At 49.8% G+C, this 19,704-nt stretch overlaps 1 protein-coding gene across 4 annotated transcripts in view; it reads right to left on the bottom strand.

Moving 5' to 3' along the window:
• NEO1 (neogenin 1) overlaps positions 1 to 19,704 on the bottom strand; it is a 171,225-nt gene that overhangs the window by 6,245 nt on the left and 145,276 nt on the right. For 3 of the 4 annotated variants that reach the window (XM_030228246.2, XM_030228249.2, XM_030228250.2), the window contains exons 17-24: positions 18,503 to 18,726; positions 14,365 to 14,503; positions 11,859 to 11,966; positions 9,077 to 9,271; positions 4,505 to 4,573; positions 3,780 to 3,927; positions 1,177 to 1,415; positions 601 to 693 (exon numbers count right to left, since the gene is read on the bottom strand). In XM_030228246.2, coding sequence (XP_030084106.1) covers positions 601 to 693; positions 1,177 to 1,415; positions 3,780 to 3,927; positions 4,505 to 4,573; positions 9,077 to 9,271; positions 11,859 to 11,966; positions 14,365 to 14,503; positions 18,503 to 18,726 — 1,215 coding nt within the window. The remainder of the gene's footprint in view (positions 1 to 600; positions 694 to 1,176; positions 1,416 to 3,779; positions 3,928 to 4,504; positions 4,574 to 9,076; positions 9,272 to 11,858; positions 11,967 to 14,364; positions 14,504 to 18,502; positions 18,727 to 19,704) is intronic. The other variant, XM_030228247.2, reaches the window with a different exon arrangement.

Below are 19,704 nucleotides of genomic sequence, written 5' to 3'. Positions count from 1 at the left end.
GTCCAAAGCTCAGCCTGGGTGTAATTTCACCTCCCAGTTCTGCCCCTGCACAGTAACTCCTGAGCTCCTCACTGGTGTTTTCTCACAGGGTTTCATCTCTTTCCATCTTGGAGTCATTTGAAAACTCGACATATATTGTTTAATTCCAAAAATATTTTATAATAATGGTGATTTTGGTATCAGAGAAGGATCCCAGGGCAAAGAGGAGCTCGGAGTAAACTCAGAGAGGGCTCTGAGAGCAGCAACTGCAGAGATAAAGGGGATGGTGACTGCTTGGGCTGGGAGGGGAAAAACCAGCAGTGGGGAACCTGACAGAGATTCCAGCTCCTGTGGAGCAGCTGGACACTGGCAGGGTTCCAAGGGAATGACTACAAGAAGCAGCCAGGCCCACAGGCAGTCCCTGGAGAGCCCCAGACTGGGTCAGACACACCTGGCCAAGCTCCTGCCCTCACCCCAGTACTCCCAGTCCCTTCTAACATGGCCTCACACTCTGCCCACACCAGGAGGGCTCAGGAGCCTGCCCTGAGCTGTTCCTGCTGCCCAGGAAGGGATTTCCTGGGAGCAGGGAGTGGCTCCAGCAGGAATGGGGGGTTCACTTACGCTGAGGTGGCTGAGAATCAAAAGGCATCATCATCTTGGGCCTCATGCCCCTCCTTCCTGCCAGCGTGGACATGCTGTCCTCTGACTCGTGTCCTGAGGGGAAACAGCCACGTTATGCTCTGCTCCAGCTCCTGAACCCTCCTCCAGTCCTGCTCCCAGGCAGCTCTTGGAGCCCCCAGTGACAAAACCAGCCCCTTCCCCCTTTGCTGCAAGGTGGGAAGAAGTGAGGGTGAGGATTTTGGCAACTGGAGAAACTCTCCAGGCCCCAGGGCAAACTTCTGGCAGTGATTCAGCTCTGGGCTGAAAGGTCAGAAACAGCTCCAGTGGTTTAATATCAAGTGAGATGATCTTCCCATTACTAATCAGTATTTACCAAGAGCAAGTAAAGATCTAACTCCTGGATGCTCCATTTCCTCACTAAAACCCATGCTCCAACCCTTCCAGAGTCTCAGAAACCAGGAACAAACCCAACCCACTACTTGGAAAATAAGAACAGAGATGAGGAACTTTGTCATCTCTCAAAGAAGGGATGTCACCAGCCACAGGAAATGTGTCCCACCCCCCATGGGCTCCCACCTCTGTAGGAATTCCTCCTCTGATGGATGTTGCTGTCCATGGAGTTGTCCACCGGGGTGATGTCCTGGGAGTTGCGAGGGATCGGGGTGTCTGTCATGATGGGGTTGGGATCTGGGGATTTATCAATGGGTTTGAGCTCCAGCCTCTCGTGATGGATCCAGAGGTCTGGAGGTTTGACATCTTTGGAGTTCCCCTTGTACTTGTGGGAGCCGTTCACGGATTTGCAGGCGGCTCGTTTCCTGCGAGGGAGAGCACAGCAGATGTTCTTCACTTCTGGAAAAGGCAACTCCCACAGAATCACAGAACACTGAGGCTGGAAGAGACCTCCAACCTGTGCCCTAACTCCTCAACCAGACTATGGCACCAAGGGCCATGTCCAGCCTTTTTTAAACACATCCAGGGATGGTGATTCTGCCACCTCCCTGGGAAGAGCATTCCAGTCCTTTTTTATTCTTTTGGTGAAAATTTTCTTCCTGATATCCAACCTGTACCCTCCCTGACCTAGCTGGAGGCTCTGTCCTTTGGTTCTGTCAGTGCTGCCCTGGGGAAGAGACCAAACCCCACCTGTCTGCAACCTCCCTTCAGGGAGCTGTAGAGAGCAATGAGGGCACCTCTGAGCCTCCCCTTCTCCAGGCTAAACAGCCCCAAATGTTCCTCAGAGGGTTTGTGTTCCCAGCCCCTCGCCAGCCTCGTTGCCTCCTCTGGATGTGCTCAAGCATCTCCACATCCTTCCCAAACTGAGGGGCCAGGGCTGGACACAGCACTGAAGATTTGGGCTCACCAGGGAGAGCTTTCCCCTGGGATTCCCCTCAGGTCTTGCATCCAGCTGGGCACAAGTTTCCCACTGGGCAAGGAGCTTGGAATTTTGCACACAAGCCCCAGTGACACCTCAAAGCACATCCAGGGCCATGGAATGCAGCCCTGGCTCTGCAGCCCAGCCTTTGTTACTGAGAATTAGGTTTGCAGAAATTCTGCTCATTGAGAGAATATCCCAGTGCTGTGTCCATATCCCAGGCTCACCAAGCCCCAGCAGCAGCTGGAGAAGGAGGTGCAGTTCTCCCAAGAGGATTGGAACACAGGATTACTGACAGGAATGTCCCTTCCAGCCCTGCTCAGGCTGCACACATCCCACTGGGGAGGTTCCCACCCTGCTCAGCAGCAGCAGCAAACCCCAGTGAGGCAGAGATTTGGGATGGCAGCAGTTTGTGACAGCAAAATGTAGGTTTCAGCCACGCTGACTCCTCACTTTGGGCCATGGCAAAGCTGGAGGAGGGGTCCCTTTGGGAGCAGAATTCCTAGGAATGGCTCTGGTCAATGTCTGCTCCCAAAGGGACCCCTCTGGCAGGCATCACTCCCAAATCCTGCTCCCACTGGAGCTGATGAGTGACAGGGATCAGGTTATTCCCTGGCTGAGGGCACTCAGAAATGGAGATTTCACAGGGTTGTTTTTTCTGCCCTGAAAATAAAACACACCTGGCACTGGCCCATCCCTGCTGCCCTCTCCCAAGCACAGCCCCAGCTGCCAGGTGTGCCAGGGCCAGCTCCTCCAGCCCTGCTCCCTCCCCTGCAGTTCTGCAGGGTGGTCCTGCTGCAGCAGAGCAACTGCAGATTATCCAAGCCTGGCTTTTCAGCACTTCCTTAAAAATCTGTTTTGCATCAAACATCAAACTGCAAACACAGCTCTGCTCCTTCAGAGAACACAGAGAGACCCTGCAGGAGCACCAGTGCTGCAGCAATGATGCAGCTGCTCTGAGGGAAGCATTCAGATACAACCACTGGGATTTTGGAGCACTTGCCTAAGGAATCCAGCAGCACACTCAGATTGCCCCCCAGTGATCCTGCTGAAACCTGGATAATGTCAATGCACTGAGCCCACCCATGCAAGAGTGAGGAGCTGCCTGAGCTCTCCCAGCTCCCAACACATGGACTGGCTCCACTTTGGAAACTTGTGAAGGACTGCCACCGTGATATCCTCTGTAAAATCCCTTCACCAGGATTTCTTCTCCTGGGAAGCTGAGTAACCTCAGAGAAAAATGTAAATAATAATTATCTGATTCTCTTCTCCTGTGTTTGCTGCTTTGGAATGTGCTCTGGAGGTTGTTTACCAACAGGTGCATGTTTGATTGGCTCCATGTGAATTGTTTTTAATTAATGACCAATCCCAGCCAGCTGGGTCAGACTCTGAGGAGTCAGTCACGAGTTTTTCATTGTCATTCATGTTAAGCCTTCTGTCTGTATCCTTTCTCTTTCTTTAGAATTGTTTTAGTATAGCATTCTTTAATATAACATAATATCATCAAATAATGACTCAGCCTTCTGAGAAGATGGTGAGAACCTTTGGAGAGATTCTCATCTCTCACCTCATCCTGGGGACCTCACCAACACCACAAAGGCCAATTTCTCCTGGGGCTGGGGGAAGTGCAGGCACGCTGGAAGCCCTGCCCTGATTTGTGTGTGCACCGATGGTTGGGACCTCTGGGACACTGACAGGAAAAGCAGCCCAGCAGCACCTGCAGGCTGCAGGACTTGGAGGGAACAAACCCTGACTGCAGGAATTCAAGAGGACTCAGGAAGGCAGGCAGGCCCAGCCCCAGCCCCGTTACTTTTTCTGGTGGGACGTGGTGCGGCGCGTGCAGAAGACGGCGACGATGACGACGATGACGATGGTGATGACGCCCACGGACACGATGATCACCAGCAGCATGTTGCTGTCCAGGGGGGATGTGGGGCTGCCATGGGGACTGTTACTGCCTGGGAGGGTTGGGGAGGGGAGAGAAGGCTCATTTATTACACAGGAAAAGCAAGCAGTGCCCACCAAAGCCGCCTGGAATCCTGCAGAGCAGCAGGAGGGGATGGATCTCCTGAGAAATGTTTGTTCCTCTGGCATTTGCAACTGCTTCTGGACAACTGCTCATCTGGAAGTTGATTTACAGATCCTTTTCCTACTGAGTCTATCACAGTTTGATGCAGCCTACTCAATTATCACGAAAACCTCCCCACTCTAAGCAGAGTCAGTCTGGGATCCTGCTAAACCTGCAGCACCACAGCCTCCCCCTGGAACTGGAGCAGGAGCCTCCAGGGCTCACTTGGCTCCAAAGGAAACTCTTTATCCAACACCAGGGAGCATTCCCTGAGGGCACTGAGCAGAGGAGGAGCACAGGAGGCCTTTCCCTCCCCACCTGTCCCTACAGAACTGATGTCCCACTCTGGCAGCCGTGTCACACCACGCTGGGAGCACCTCTGGGATGGAACTGCTGCTGGAACATTCCCTGGCTGACCCAGAGTGGAAGCAAAGCGTGGCCATGGAGAAGCTCAGCCCCACACTCACCTCCCAGGGGGGGTTTGTAGTCTGGGCCCAGGTCCATGGGGCGGTTCCCCTTCCCAGCAGATCCTGAGGCTGCAAAGGTTGGACACAGAAGGATTTTACATACACAGACACAACTCAGCATCTCTGAGTCCTTCTTTAGAACCTCCCCAAGCCCCCCAGGAGCAGCTTTTTCCCTCCTTTTCTGTCCCTACAACAAAATTCAGCTTGGCTCAGCACCTGCTTCTCCAAGGAAGGAGCCTCTTCTCCAAAGGAGCTCTTCAGTGGTTTCCCAGTTATTATTTCCTAATTAAGCCTCTCCTAATTTCACTTTCAAAACAACAATAAAGCCCATTTGCAGCAAGGCACAGGTGCATGTGGAGGCAAATGGTTTTGCCACACTTGTCCTGAGAGGTCATCACCCTGAAACAGGAATTATCCAGGTGTCTTCTCCTAACACCCAGCTCCAGCAGCTGGGGGACACTGGAAATGAGTGGAGGATCCCAAGCACAGTAAATGTAATATTTAGGCCCTGCCTAGCCATACCAACTTGCTTTCAGCTCCCCCCTGTTCTCCCCTGCAGACCACAGGTGACAACAAAGCACCACCAGAGTGGTTCTGATGAAACCCAAGGGAACAATAAATTAGTTACATCCAAACCTGGTCCTTCCACTCTGTGCTTTCATCAAAATGCACTAATGCAAAATTAATGACAAAAACACTGGAGTAGGGGATACATTCAGCAGTGGGCAATACTCCCCTGGTTACAGGAATCCAGAGTATTTTACACAATTTCACACTGTTCTACAAAAAAAAAAAAACTCCAAAAAGTAAGGCAGTGTGGAGGAGAACAGCGAGGAGAAGGATTTTTTTCTGTTAAAAATCCCCTTTAATCAAGCAGTATGAAGTGTTAAAGGATGTGTAACAAATGGAAACTGAAGCTCAAGTGAGAGCCTGTGAACTGGTCCCTGAAATAAAGAGAAATGGCAAAAGCAGAGGGCAGGGGAAGCCGGAGAACATTCTGTGTGTGCAGTGAGGGAGAGGAAGCACTGCAGGACAGACAGTGGGACATGGCAAGGACTCAGGGACCTGCCAGGATGGAGAGGACACAGCAGCAGGGTTCCCTCTGTGGGCACCAATAACCCTGCAGCACAGAGAGAGGCTGGGACAGCATCTCCCACAGCTTGGTGGAACAGATCTGTGTCTGACTGGGCACTGACCCTGCCCTGCAAAGGTGGAACCCCAGAGGGACCCAGAGTCCCTGAGCCTGGGCCTGAGGAGCTGCTCCAGGCAGAGAAGCTGTGGGAGGGGGACATGAAGAACCAGCAATATTTAGGGAGGGCAATCAGACACCCTGAGCACTTCCAGTGGAGCAGCTGGAGCCCTAAAGCAGGTGAGGAGATGGAGAAGGGGATGGAGAGGAGATGGCACACATTCACATCCATCTTCCTGGTTTGTGGGAAACAGGTATCTTCACAAAGCTGAATGCCAGCCCATAAAGGTGGCTGGTACCAGTAACTATGCAGATATATGATGAGAGATATATAAAATATACTGCAGTGAGGCTTCCAGGAAATGTCTGACAGTGCTGTGCAATGCTTGGTTAAAACAGCACCATAAAAAAACCCCACGTGGAGCCTATGCACAGGATTAACAACAAATGAACAGAGAAGAATGAGAACTGTCCAGGAGGAATGCTTCCAGTGAGTTCTGCAAGAACTTGCATGGCCAAGTGCAGCTCAGTGTGCTGAACAACACCATGAAAGAGAAGGGAACAACTGCCCTGAGGTCAGCAAGGGACATCAAATCAGGGCTGAGAGAGAGAGAAAAGGCACAGTGATCCTCATGGAACCCATGTCCTCCTCCCTGATGAATTTAGGATGAAATTCAGGTACCCAGCCAAGGTGCTTCTGAGGATCCAACTCCTAAACCCACAGGTGAACAGTTTAAACCTTTAAATGCATTCCAGGGAGCCCCATCTCTTAAGCAGTGACCTCTTTTAAGGAACAGTTTAAGGCAGCATTTGCTGGAATTGTTTTTCATTCAGCCTGTGAACCTCCTGTTACAAAATATCCCGACAGAACATTTTAACTGTGGGTGACTTCAGCATGGGTTTTCTCCATCAGAGACCCTAATCTTTGCTTTAGCATGAGGCCAGTGCAAGCACCTGAAGCCTGAGAGCAACAGGCCCTGAGTTCTGACAAGCTCTGTACTGCAGAAGGGTGTGGGGAATCAGAATCCTGTGCTGAGTTCAGGGGGAAGCATTAAAGCAGACAAAGAGAAAAGGACAGAACCATTCAGGGCAGAGCATCAATCCCTTTTGGTTTGGCTCCCAGCCTTGCTGGCTCTTCCCTGCAGGTCCCAGCCTGGTAGTTCAGTGCTGCTCCTCAGCTCCTCTCCTGCACTTCCTCTGCCTTCCCCTTTCCCACATTCCAGCTACTGCCATGATTTCAGCTCTCCCAGTGTCCTTATAGGAATTCCCAAACAAAACTCTGGGCTTTGATGATTTATAAATAATAGGATGTGATAAAAATTGATCATGGCTAGGAGAATGTGTTACTTTAGGATGTGACACTGGCTGAAATGGGGCTGGAACAGGGAGAAGCAGAAAACCTCAAACCCTGTGCCCTTGCCCAGTTCCCTGCTGCTGGGCAGGACCATGACACTGCAGCATCTGCTCCCAGGCTGCCCAAACCCCAGCCCCACCTCCAGGACACAGGGATGGGGATCCATTCACTCCCTGACTGCCCCTGCTACCAGCATCACCTGGTGCAGGCTAAAAGCACATTTAATAAATTACTCCAAGTACCAAGCTGAGGAGCCAAGTGAGGAGCAGCTCCCTCAGAGCCCCTTTAGGATCTCTTTAATTGCATCTCTCAGCTGTTTGCCAATGGCCTTTTTAACTCATCCCTTCAGATTAATTCTCCCTTTTTTATGGGGCTTGTAGGTTATTTGGAAGAAAGCAAGAAGTGCCCTGGGACATCCACCTTCTAATTCGATGTGGGAAGCTCAAAGCTCCCATTTTTCAAGCAAACATTTTAAAACCTTAAGGCTTTTAGGAGCCAGTGCTGGGCTCCACAGGAGAGTCTGGGCTCCAAATGAGCTGACAGGCAGAATCTCTCCTGCACAGAGCTTTCCAGGGCTTCCCTGCCTTGATTATGGAATGAATCCTCCTAAGCAGCCGTTGTGCTAACCAGAATCCCTTTGATTTTCCACCCCCTTGTACATGGGCAGGGCTGGACGGAGCAGCACTGGCCCCAGAGCCATTCCCCCAGCAGGATTCAGAGCTGGCACAACCCCCATGGCCCTTCTGGGACATCTCTGCAGAAATCCCTTCACATTCCTGCCACCCACAGCCAGGACTTCCAGCTCCCCCTGTCAGCACAGCAGGAACCATCCCCAGCCAGAGCAGCAGGATCCTGCTCCACTCAGAAAATGTCACAGCACATGGACAGCAAACAGAACAGTGAGGGATGGAGAGAGGAGAAATGTGGCTGTTCATTTACCTTGGTCATTGGGCATTTTATCTGAGGACTCAGCTTAGTGGGGCAAGCACAGGGAGGAAAAAACAAGAGACACATCACAAGGATTGAAGGAGTGAGACAGAATTCCAAGTTTCCCACAGCACAGGGTACAGCTCTTGAAACTCTCATGGAGAAGTGTCCAAGGCCAGCCTGCACAGGGCTTGGAGCAGCCTGGGCTGGTGGAGGTGTCCCTGCCCATGGATGGGCTGTAAGGTCCCTCCCAACCCAATTCTGTGACAGGATTCTATGACAAACTCATAATTCTATTTTTCCCAAGCTCTCTCCCATTTTACTCTTTCCCATCTTTGCCCATCACCACCAGCTCCTGAATTAGGGGCTGCTGCATCCCAGGAGTTCCCAGTGCACCATCCCACTGCCAGATGTGACACACAGGACCTGGACTGTCACTGCAGCCACCCCAGCTCTGTAACACCAGAACAGCCCAAAGGCCCCAGGCTCTGGGAACAGCCAGTGACCCCCAGAGCTGAGCTCCAGCCACAGGGATGCAGCATCCCATGAACTCTCCCACCTTGGTCAATCCCCAAGCCCTCAGCCCTGGAAACATTAACTACTGAGCACAGAGTCATCCCTCCCAAAGGGAAAACCAGCCTCCCCATGGACCTGATGTCACAACTGCCTCTGGTTTCTCCTGGCTTGGTGCCCCTGGTGGCCACCCCCTCACCCCTGGAGACCAGGCCCCCCTGCCCCCACCCCCTCCCCTTTATAAGCTGCCTGCTCCAGGTGGTTTTTCTCTTTCCCTGGGTTTGTCCTTTGGTGACAGTGTTACTCTGCTGGAATAAACCCTTGCCAAGAGCCTTTCCTTCCTCTGTGGCTGAACCAGCTGCAGTGAGTGCTGAGTGGAGCTTTGACTGCATGGCCTGAATGCTGACTCAAGCATGGAGAAGTGCTCCCCTTTCCACAGGGGAGGCTTGTTGGGGACAAGGGACAGGCAGCAGCACCTACCACTGGTGCCCAACCTGGGGCACAAACCCACGACCCTGAGCTGAGCACTCACTCCCTGCAGAGGCACCCCAGGAGCCCAGCCCTGCCCCTCCCAGGGGGGCTCAGGTACCTTTGGGGGTGCGGAACTGCACGGCCTCAGACATGGGCCCCATGCCCTTGGAGTTGCGGGCCTGGATCTTGAAGAAGTAGGGGGTGTCCAGGGTGAGCTCCTGGATCTGGTGTGTGAGCCTGTTGCCCACCACGGGCTCGATGACCCAGTCGTGGATCTCGGCGTTGACGTCCGTGCTGTAGTAGATGATGTAGCCTGGGCAGGGAGGGGACAGTGCCACCCATCAGGGACACAGAAATGGGAAGCCACCAGCGGCTTCACAAGCGTGCTCTGCCTCTGGCAAACACTAAAACCATCTTCAAATATCAGCCAGCCCTCCCATCTTCCCTCTGAACTGCTCAAAGGAGATGGTAAGAGAAAAAAGCCATTTAGAATATTTCTGATCACCATTCCCTGAACGTGGACAAATTGCTATTTCCATCTCTTTACCTATTTATAGACCAACAAAGTAAAGCTGCCTTTATCAAAACATCCTCAGAGAATTAATGCTACTGTGATATTTTTGAGAAATGCCTTCACCAGGATTTTTTCTCCTGGGAAGATGAGAAGCCTCAGCTTCTCCATGTTTTACTCCTCTGGAATATAGCCTAGAAATTGTTTGTGCAAACATGTGAATTGTTCTTAATTAATAACCAATCACCTTCAGCTGTGTCAGACTCTGAGTCTGTCAGTTTTCATTATCATCCTTGTCTAACCTCCTATCTGTGTCCTTTCTCTTTCTTTAGTATAGTTTTAATATAACATCATAATATAATAAATCAACCTTCTTAAAAACTTAACATCAAATTCTCATCTCTCACCTCGCCCTAAAAACCTCACAACACCACAAATTAATATTATTTAAATTACATTGGAACAACAAAACATTCTCATGCACAGTGAAACAATTTGTTTTTATAATTATTTCATTATTTTCCAGTGCATTAACAAAGGCAACAAGAATCTGGAGAGAGCTGAGGCTGCCCTGCACGTCCCAGAAAAAAAGGTATGGGAAGGGTTTATGTTCTGTTATAAAAATACAGTGAAATCACCAATCATTATGCAGTAAAAACTTTATAACTATTTTATACAAGAAACACAGATCAGCATAAAATAAATACTTGAACCTCTATATATTTAAATACACACAGAAATAAATACTTGAATCTGTATTTAATATATATTGTATAAAACACAATATACCTGATATATTTTCATATATTATTAATATATTTGTATCACTATTTATTTCTATATTTAGCTTCAAGTATTTATTTTCTATGTAACACATGGGAGTACAAATTTTTATATTACTATATATCTGTGATATAGATATGTTATACATATCTATCTCTACATTTGTAATATATGGGAAATGAATTTGTAGAGAATATATATAATATAAAAATATCTCTATTATATATATATCTATACATATATATAGATATGGAAAAAAATATATATGAAGTGATGCTAAAAGCAGTATAACAGTCTAGAGGCACAAGTACTGAATTAATTTCAGAGTGCCCTAATTAGTCAGCAGCTCTAACGATGCCCCAGCATGTGGGACCCAGAGGGGCCCAGCTCAGCATTCCATGGACAGGGGGCCATGGAATGACATCACCACTCACAATCCTGGCATCACTTGACAGCACAGAGTGAGTTAATGAGTAATTAATTAGTGCCTGAGCTGATGGGGCTGTTCCCAGCAGAGGGCACTCGGGTCCCACATCCCAAAAACTGTGTGGGCACTGGGAAAGGGGAGCAGGAGAGGGGAAAGGGGAGCAGGAGATGGGAAGGGGGAGCAGGAGGTGGGCTCTGGGAAAGGGGAGCAGGAGAGGGGAAAGGGGAGCAGGAGGTGGGCTCTGGGAAAGGGGAGCTGGCACCTGCTGCATTCAGTCTTTGCCCTGAATCACCATTTTAGTTCATTTTTAAGCTGTTAACTGCTGCTGGTGCAAAAGCTGATAAATACTGAACAGTTCTGTTCCAGGGGATTTGGGAGCTGCACAATGGGGTCATTTTGCCAGCCCTGTGCAGGTAAATGCTGCTCTCTGTAGTTCTCTCCCCTCTCTTGGGTGTGCCCCAGTGTGAGACATTTGTGCCCCTCACTGGCAGCCAAATCCCCCCACCAAAGGCTCCTGTGTCTCCAGCCAATCCTTCCCCATGGAGAGGAAACATTTTGCTGCCTTTTCAGAGATTTAATCAGTTTTAGTCTCCTGGGCAGAGCCTGGCCTCCAGTCCTGCCCAGTCAGGTGTCCCAGGTTGGATTCTGCACCATGGTTAACCCTGAGCTCACACCCAAAACCACACACTGCCATTCAAATCTGATTTCAGCTTTAAACAAATTCAAATTGAAGTGATTATTTCAGAAAGCCCTTCCAAGTGGGAATGTGAACAGAAATTATAGAAGGGAATCAGCAATTATTACTGTCTGGAAAGTGATTTATCCTGTGTGGCAGTGATGAGTTAAAGGCAAATAACAGTTTACTCCTAATGGTTCTGTCAGGAGAACAGGAAACTGCTCTGAAGTCTGTTCTGTGGCACCAAAATGCCACAAGGATGACAAAGAGCACTGGGATGGCCTCTCCTAAATAAACCTCTGATGGGCCAGAGGCACTGGGGTCACTGCTGGAGGCTGCTGTTAGAACAGCACAAAGGTTATGGAGATACTGAAACTTCCACCTCCACCTCCCACTGCGTTAGTTCAGATGTGAGTATAGCTGGGTGAGGGACAGCAGTGACCAAGGGATGGCACTCCTGAGGCTGGCAGAGCAGCTGGCAGCCCCAGGGCCCTGGTGCCCACCTGTGATTTTGCCGTTGGCCTCGGAGGGCGGCTGCCAGTTGACGATGATGGTGCGGGGCTTGCCCTCCTTGCTCACCACAGTCACGTCCTTGGGGGGTGAGGTTGGCACTGCAACAGAGCCAGAGTGTCAGCAAGGGCTGCCCTGTCACCCCAGGGGAACATCCAGCTCAGGGCCTGCAGCTCCCTCTGACGTGGAGTGCAATTATAGCTGGGTTATTCCTTCACTGTTATAACCCCCCCTCACTGGCCAGTGCCAGCCAGGGGCACTGCCACCCTCCCATATGGAGATCCCCCTTGGCATCCATGGCTGAGCATCCTCAAACATCTGCACACCTGACTTCTCACCTGGATTCCTTCAGTCATCACAAAAATCCTCCAAACTTGTGAAAGACACATTCTATACAGGCAGGCATCTGAAACATCTCCCTGTTTCCAGGTTTGGGCTGGACTCAGAGCCAGAAGTGCTCATTTCTCACTTAAATCCCAGTCAGCAAAGGAAATCCAGCAGCAACTCAGAATTACACCAGCCTGGAATGGTTTGGGAATGGATCCTAAAGCCCATCCAGTGCCACCCCTGCCATTGCAGGGACACCTTCCACTGTCCCAGGGCTCTCCATCCTGCCCAGCCTGGCCTGGGGCACTGCCAGGGATGCAGGGGCAGCCCCAGCTGCTCTGGGAACAACATCTGGGCAGGCTGAGTTCCTGAGGAATGATTTGTCATTTGGAAGGCATCTGCACCTCAGAGAGCTTCAAATGCAGAAGAATTTGCTGAACACCACCGACCAATCTTTCTCCTTTTTCCTTGGGCTGCCAGAGAGCAGCACTGAGGGAAAGAAAGGAGGGGAGAGTTTTCCTTCTCCCATCAGCCTCTCCTGCCAAAAATTCAGGGAACAGCACAAATGGCTCCAGCAGAAAGCTGAGATCCTTGCTGTGAGCTCCAGAGGGCACTGACCACCCCTGCAGTGCCACATCCTGAAATCCAGGAGGTTCCTGAGTAAATCCACCTTGGATGTTTAATACAGCCACAGCACCACTGAACTTACTGCATTTCCAGAGGTTTATGTGGGTGACCTATTAGAAATCCATCCATAAATCCTCTGGGATGGCCACCAATTATCCCTGTGATGAAGAGCTGGAAAGCAGGGACAGCCAAAGCCCAGGAGTTATTGTAACTATTGCCCCAAATATGTAAAAAAGGATTCAGAGGAAACAAAAATAGAAAATCAGGAGTAGCCCACAGGAGATCAGGAATACAGAGACAACAGAGCCCAGAATTCCCTGTTCTCCTTTTAGGAGCAAGTCCTTCACAACTTCTCAGGAGTACCCCAAACTATTGAGCCACTCACTCAGGAATTTGGCCAGTATTATAAATCACAAGATCTGTTCTGAGAAAATATATGTAGCTTTTTTTTTTTTTCAATTTTCTCCTTAGTTCTCCAGCTTTTGGGTCATATTAGCAAATATTCCTTACAAGCACTTCAACCTGAGCCTTCCTCTTGAAATGCACTGAGCCCTCCTGCATTGTGCCCTTGCTCAGGGGCTTTGTGTCAAATTCTCATTTAAAAACCTTGATTTGTGCAGCTTTTACTGTCCCTGCACTCAGAGCAGAGTTATGGCTGAGGATTAAATGTGTGTCAGCAAAAAACACCAAATGGAGGGTTTCATGTGGGATGGGAAAGGAGCCCCAGCCCAGAGCTGGCCCCACACCATGGAATCCCCCCCAAAACCATGGCAATGTTTTCAAAAGCTCACTGGGCCTTCAGAGAGTTCAGATTTTATCCTGGGTTTGCTTTTTCTTAAGCAGAAATGAAAGAATTTCTATTATAGACTATCTGGAAAATCTCACTAATTCTTTGCATGATTGATTTTTTTTGGCTGTCTTTTAATTTAGAAGGGGAACACTGGGCTCATTTGGACTCTGGGGTTTCTTGTCCTCCACAGTCCATCTAAAGAGAGCCCTACCCATAATAGGCAGTAAATTTAATTGCCCAAAGTTCATTTAACACTGCAGGGTAAGAAGAGCTAATGAGGGGCAGGGCAGGGAGAGGGCCTGGCCCTCCCAGTCCCTCCCTGGGCCTGAGCTGTTCCTGGCAGCCTCAAACCCTCCTCTGCTCTGCACTGAACAGGGATTTAGAGCTCATCTGGATCCCTTAATGCCCACTGGGATTTGTCTTCATTTGCCTCATGCACCTTCTCACTCTGTAACAATTATCATCACATTTACACCAAACTATGATTTGCTGAAGTGTTTTCTTTGTATTTGCTGTTAAGGTGCTTTTTGTGAGACTTTCTCCTCCCCTGCCCATGAAGTGTGGTACATTATTCATGACTTCTCTGCAATTTGATGTAAATTCTCCTGCAATCATCCCTTGCAATTTTCAAGTATGTTGTTGTTTTTTTAATCAGAATTTCTGACTGAACTATTCAGACCCCCCACCCCCCCAGCAAGTGTTAATCAGCAGAACCATTTCAGGTGGAGGTTTCTTTGGGAATATCCCAGGAGTACCTAGTTCAAAGGTTGTCCCATGTGCTGTCATGCTCCAGGTGCTGGATCTCCTGCCCTTGGTCACCATCACCGAGAACTCATAGAGGGTGTTTGGCTTCAGTCCTGTCACCAGATAGCTCAGGGTGGTGGCATTTGCAGTCTGCAAGGGAAAGCAGGGTCAGCACTTCCCAAAGCCCAGCCCCCTGCTCCCAGCATTTCCATAACCACAGTCATTCATTAGGGCTGCTTCTTCTCTGCTGTGCAAATTCATTAATCAAATATCAACGTTTATCCTCCACTAGAAACTCTGCAATCAGCAGGAGCACTTAGCAGCAGTCAATTAGAAATGAAAAAAGACAATTCAAGGGCCAGGGCCCACTTGTTCTGCAGTGGTTCAAGCCCTGTTTACCTGGGGCTTCCTTTACAGCATTTCATTAACTCTTCTGGCTGGGGCAAACAAAAAGCACAGCAAGAACAGTCCTGGCTTGGAACCTGGAGCTGCCTCCCAGATCCCTGCTGGAACTTCCAGAACAACCTTAAATGTAATAAACAACCAACTAAAGACACACTGGTCAGACTGGAAGAGAATGAAGCTTTGCTAAGATGTAGGTTCTTTTCAGAAAAAAATGGTGATTTATGATCACACAAGGAAAGTACCCGTGGGTCACAGTGGAATTTGTAATTCAGCATTTCTAAAGATCTGGTATTTGTTATCAATGGCTTCAGCACCAACAGAATGAGCTGGAGGCCCATGGAAAAGAGGGAAAGCTGTGTTTACAGATCAGTATATTCCCCACCTTGACCTGTGGGGTAAACACAGAATTAAGGAGTTGTTGCAGGATCTGACAGGGCCATACAACACCTGCCACAGCCACTGCCTCCAGAAACCCCTGAGTGCAGCTGATTTATTGCCAAGGGTAAGGCTCCTTTCCTGAAGGCTCCAGCAGTGACAAAGAAAGCCTGAGACCTCCAATCTCTTAATTTCTTTTTGCTTCCAAGGGATGGAAGTTCAGGAAATGCTGATCCAAGGGATGGCAGGGATTTGTGCCCAGGGCTTTGCTGTCTGTGGCCAGACAACAAAGACTCATAAAATGCATTAAAATTAAACCCTCCATTGGCTTTGAGGCTCTCCTTGGTGAGGCTCAGTGCAGTTTGGAGTGGGTGGGACTGTGGCTGAGGGGCTGGGGCACAGCTGGAAGGGGCACAGCTGGAAGGGGCACAGCTGGAAGGGGCACAGCTCCCTGGGGAATGCAGACCTCACTGGGAGGGATGGAGTGACAAGTCCAAGGCAGAATCTTTCCCTCCCATCTGGCATTCCCAGCTGCCTTACCCCAAAAAGCTCTTCCTCTCCAGGATGCTGCAATTCCCAGCAGTATTTAAGCACTCCAATATTTGTATTATTTCATGTGGCAGCTGGGCTCCTTTTACATCTAAAAGTTCTGGTTTCCATCTCTGGCTTTGAATCTTGGGATCTTTTAGTTTCCCTGTGCATCCCACTGAGTGTAAATGTCTCACCTGAGCCCCCCTGGAGTGTCAGACCCCACAATTTCCCAGCACTTCGTTATTTAAAGATCCCAGCCTATCCCACAGTAACCAAGCCCTGCTCACCTGCTAGAAATAAACTCCAGGAATATTACCCTGAACAATTTGTTTCTCTTTTATGCAGTCCTGAAAGATCCAATGTTTAATATTGTCATTGATTCCTGATGGATCCCAGGTGGCTGCAGGACAACCCCACACACCAGCAAAGGGGCTTTGGAGAACTGCTCCATTGTTACAGCTTTGTAAGGTGTGAGTTTCACAGTGCTTCACTAATAAGGTAAAAAAAAAAGCAGCTTTATTTTTCTCTTTCTAAGGTCTTTTAAGGATAAACTGTCTAATTAAGAAATGATACCTAAATTATTTTTACTTTTAACTTAATAACTAACTACTTGTGTCAGGCAATGTGGACTTTTTTATCTAATGACACCCTACTGCTCAAATTCATGAAGAAGAAGGTAAAGAAGCAGGATTAGCTTCTCAAATTTTCATCTTGCTTTATATCTATGACTATATTCTAAAACTTTCAACTCTAAGTTTTCTGCTGTGTGACACTACACTTCTATTTAAACCATTCACTCATCATTCTAGCTCTGTTATTCAACTTTGGAAGGTTATTTTATGGTGCAGGTTAAATGGAGTGTTCTTTGGGGGGTCAGGGTCTGGCAGCACAGGAAGCCTAAAATTCCCAGCAACCAGAGCTGAGACAGGTCAAACACAGGGGCTGCCCCCATCTCTTCTGGGTTTCCAGGCTCAGACCGGCACCCTGCTGCCCTGAGGGCTGCAATCCCTGCTCTCCTCAGATTCCTGCACAAACAAAGCTCCTCAGGAGGAACCCCGGGTGCAGGGAGCTCACAGCTCCTCCCTCAGCAGCCTGGGACAGGGCAGGAACAGAACAGCTCAGTGAACAGCCCCAACACCCACTTTAGGGGGGAGGGAGATAAAACCCCACTGAGCTCTGGAGTTCTGTCCCCAGGAATGGGGACACCAAAGGCTCTGGAGGAGCTGCAGAGGGGCCAGGACCAGCACTGCCCTCACTGCAGTGAGGTTCTGAGCCTGACTGAGACCCAGCACTCCCTGCAGGGGCTCTGACCTCCCAAAAACCATCCAACAGGGCAGGAGAGCATTTCCAACAGAAACAAGGGGAGGAAAGCAGGATGTGGGCTCTCCAGACACATGACTGGGGAAAATTCCTCAAACTTCTCTCCTTCAGGCAAATCCTTTCTACATTTCTGAGTAATTTTAAATTATATTCCATCATTCTGTGTGGGTTTGGTCACAGTCAAACTTATTGCTCACTGACCTCCAGCACTGGAACAGCAGGAATAGTAAATTTACTGTTTTATTCCATCTTCTATTTTATTTCATTCTTTTAAGCAATTAGCTAATGAAACTGCAGCTTTCTTTAAACCACTCCTGAGACATCCTCTGCACATGACTCAGGAATGTGGCTCAGAAGCAGCTTGCCTTTAGAGGAGGAATACACACATATTTACATCTTTTCATTTCAATAAAGAAAAGATCTGGATTATAACAAGCTGGCTCTGCAGGAGCATAAAGGGAGCTCCACTGGTTGGGTATTTTAACAAGCAGTTCCTCTGAGTCTCGTTACAAATGTGAAATTTGCAGTCAACAGCTTTGAGCCCTCCAGGTAACTCTGAAAATTAATAAAAAAATCCAACCAACCACCAAAACAAACCTCAAATCCAGTCTCCAAATCCAAACACATGAAAATGGAGGAAGGCAAGGATATAATAAAGTTTTGGCTGTGTATTTTGAAGCCAGTCAGCTCCCAAAGGAGAAGTTCCCCATTAGCTTTGTAGGAACTGAAAAGGCTCTAAAAGGAAACTCCAAACCATGGGGGTAAATCTGCTCTCCCTGCAAGGCTCAGTGAGGGGCCCCAGTCACACAGCCCACACCTCCCCTCCCAGGGAGCAGAACAACTCTGGAACCTCCTGTTCCCCCCCTGGAGCTGCTCTGCCACAACACCCCAGAGCTCCAGCTCCTTCCCACAGGAGACACCAAGGAACTGCTCCCACCAGACCCAGAGCAATCCTGGCCCTCCAAGGCCCCCAGGCTCATCCCAGCAGCATTCCCAGAGCTGGGCCTTCACCTGGGAGGGGAGCTGGAGGAATGTGCCCCTCCAAGGAGCCCAGCAGACTTCCCAGAGCTTGCCCTGCAAGAGGAGTTGGAGGAATCCTGCCCTTCCAAGGAGCCCAGCAGTGCTCCCAGAGCTGTGCCCTGCCCTGGGCAGTGGGGCTGGAGGAGCCCAGCAGTGCTCCCAGAGCTGTGCCCTGCCCTGGCAGTGGAGCTGGAGCCCAGCAGTGCTCCCAGAGCTGTGCCCTGCCCTGGCAGTGGAGCTGGAGCCCAGCAGTGCCCCCAGAGCTGTGCCCTGCCCTGGCAGTGGAGCTGGAGTCCTGCAGTGCTCCCAGAGCTGTGCCCTGCCCTGGCAGTGGAGCTGGAGCCCAGCAGTGCCCCCAGAGCTGTGCCCTGCCCTGGCAGTGGAGCTGGAGGGATCCTGCAGTGCCCCCAGAGCTGTGCCCTGCCCTGGCAGTGGAGCTGGAGCCCAGCAGTGCCCCCAGAGCTGTGCCCTGCCCTGGCAGCTCCCCAGGGTCAGTACCTTGTACTTGGTGTTGGCAGGAATGTTGGTTTTCCAGCGGACGGTGTAGAAGCGCGCGTCCGTGATCTTCTGGTTCTTGGGCAGGGAGTTGTCTGCCCAAGTGATCCTGATGGTGTCATGGCTCAGGATGGAAGCCTGAACTCCCACCGGGGGCATCATGGGAGACGGATCTGGCACTGGAGTGTATGGAGCATTAATAACAAACAAATCAACCTCGGAAGTGTCTGCGCAATCCGTGGGGGAAAGGCCGTGGTTTAGAATTAAACAAGGGAGGAGGTGGCATTTTAATGTCAACCAAAACAAAAAAGAAGGAATGCAGGGAAGTGCAATGAGATGGAAGGTGAGGAATGGAGAGAAAGAGAGAAAAGCCAGAGTTAATAGGTGACATTAGACTGGGCAATAACAACACTCTTGCATTGTCCTCCCTCCTCCAGACAGTAAGACAACAAATCCCTGCTGGCATTGCCCTAATTAGTGCCCAGGGCACTCAACCATGGCCTGGGAACCCAAACACTCAGTCACTGTCACTTCATTTGCATGGAGTGTCCACTGAGTCCTCTCCCAGAAAACAAAGAGGAGGACACAGAGCTGGAAAGGTACAGACAGAACTGGAGCTCAGGCTGGGCAGATGCCACTTCCCAAACATACAGAGACCTCCCGAAAGGCACCTTCAAAGGAAGGTTCCAGTGAGAAACCAACTTGCAGTAACTATGAAACTGCAATTCCAGCATCCTCTAGAGATTCCCCAAGCATTCCAGCTCATCAGGACTAACCCCAAGTGTTGCACCTCCACCAAATTCCTGGGTGCCAGCAGGCTGAGAGAGCCATGGCCTGGCAACACCTCACCTGCACACTTCTCTGCTTAAACCCTTAAAGGATTGCAAGGCCAAAATAAAAACTGCCCAGATTTTGTTTAGTGTGAGTGACAACAGAGGGACACAAAGCAAACACAGGCATAATGTTCAAAAATCTCAGTGCAAAAGACCATAAACCCCCAACCCAGGGCCTCTAGAACTGCACCCACATGGGCTGTGCTCAGTCAGGGGAACACCTGGAGTAAGAACATCCATTAGTAGCTGTCAGGTGAGTTTGGAGCTTACAAACGAGCCCAATTTAGGTGGTTTATCAGAACGTGCAAGGCCAAGCAGGGACAGGGACAGAGAGCAGGGGATGACCTGGCAGCAGGACCCTGCCATCAGATC

The sequence above is a fragment of the Serinus canaria genome, chromosome 10 (assembly GCF_022539315.1).
Source record: "Serinus canaria isolate serCan28SL12 chromosome 10, serCan2020, whole genome shotgun sequence".
Classification (NCBI taxonomy): Eukaryota; Metazoa; Chordata; class Aves; order Passeriformes; family Fringillidae; genus Serinus; species Serinus canaria.
Note: the sequence above shows the minus strand (reverse complement) of the source record. Positions and strands in the feature narration are given on the sequence as shown.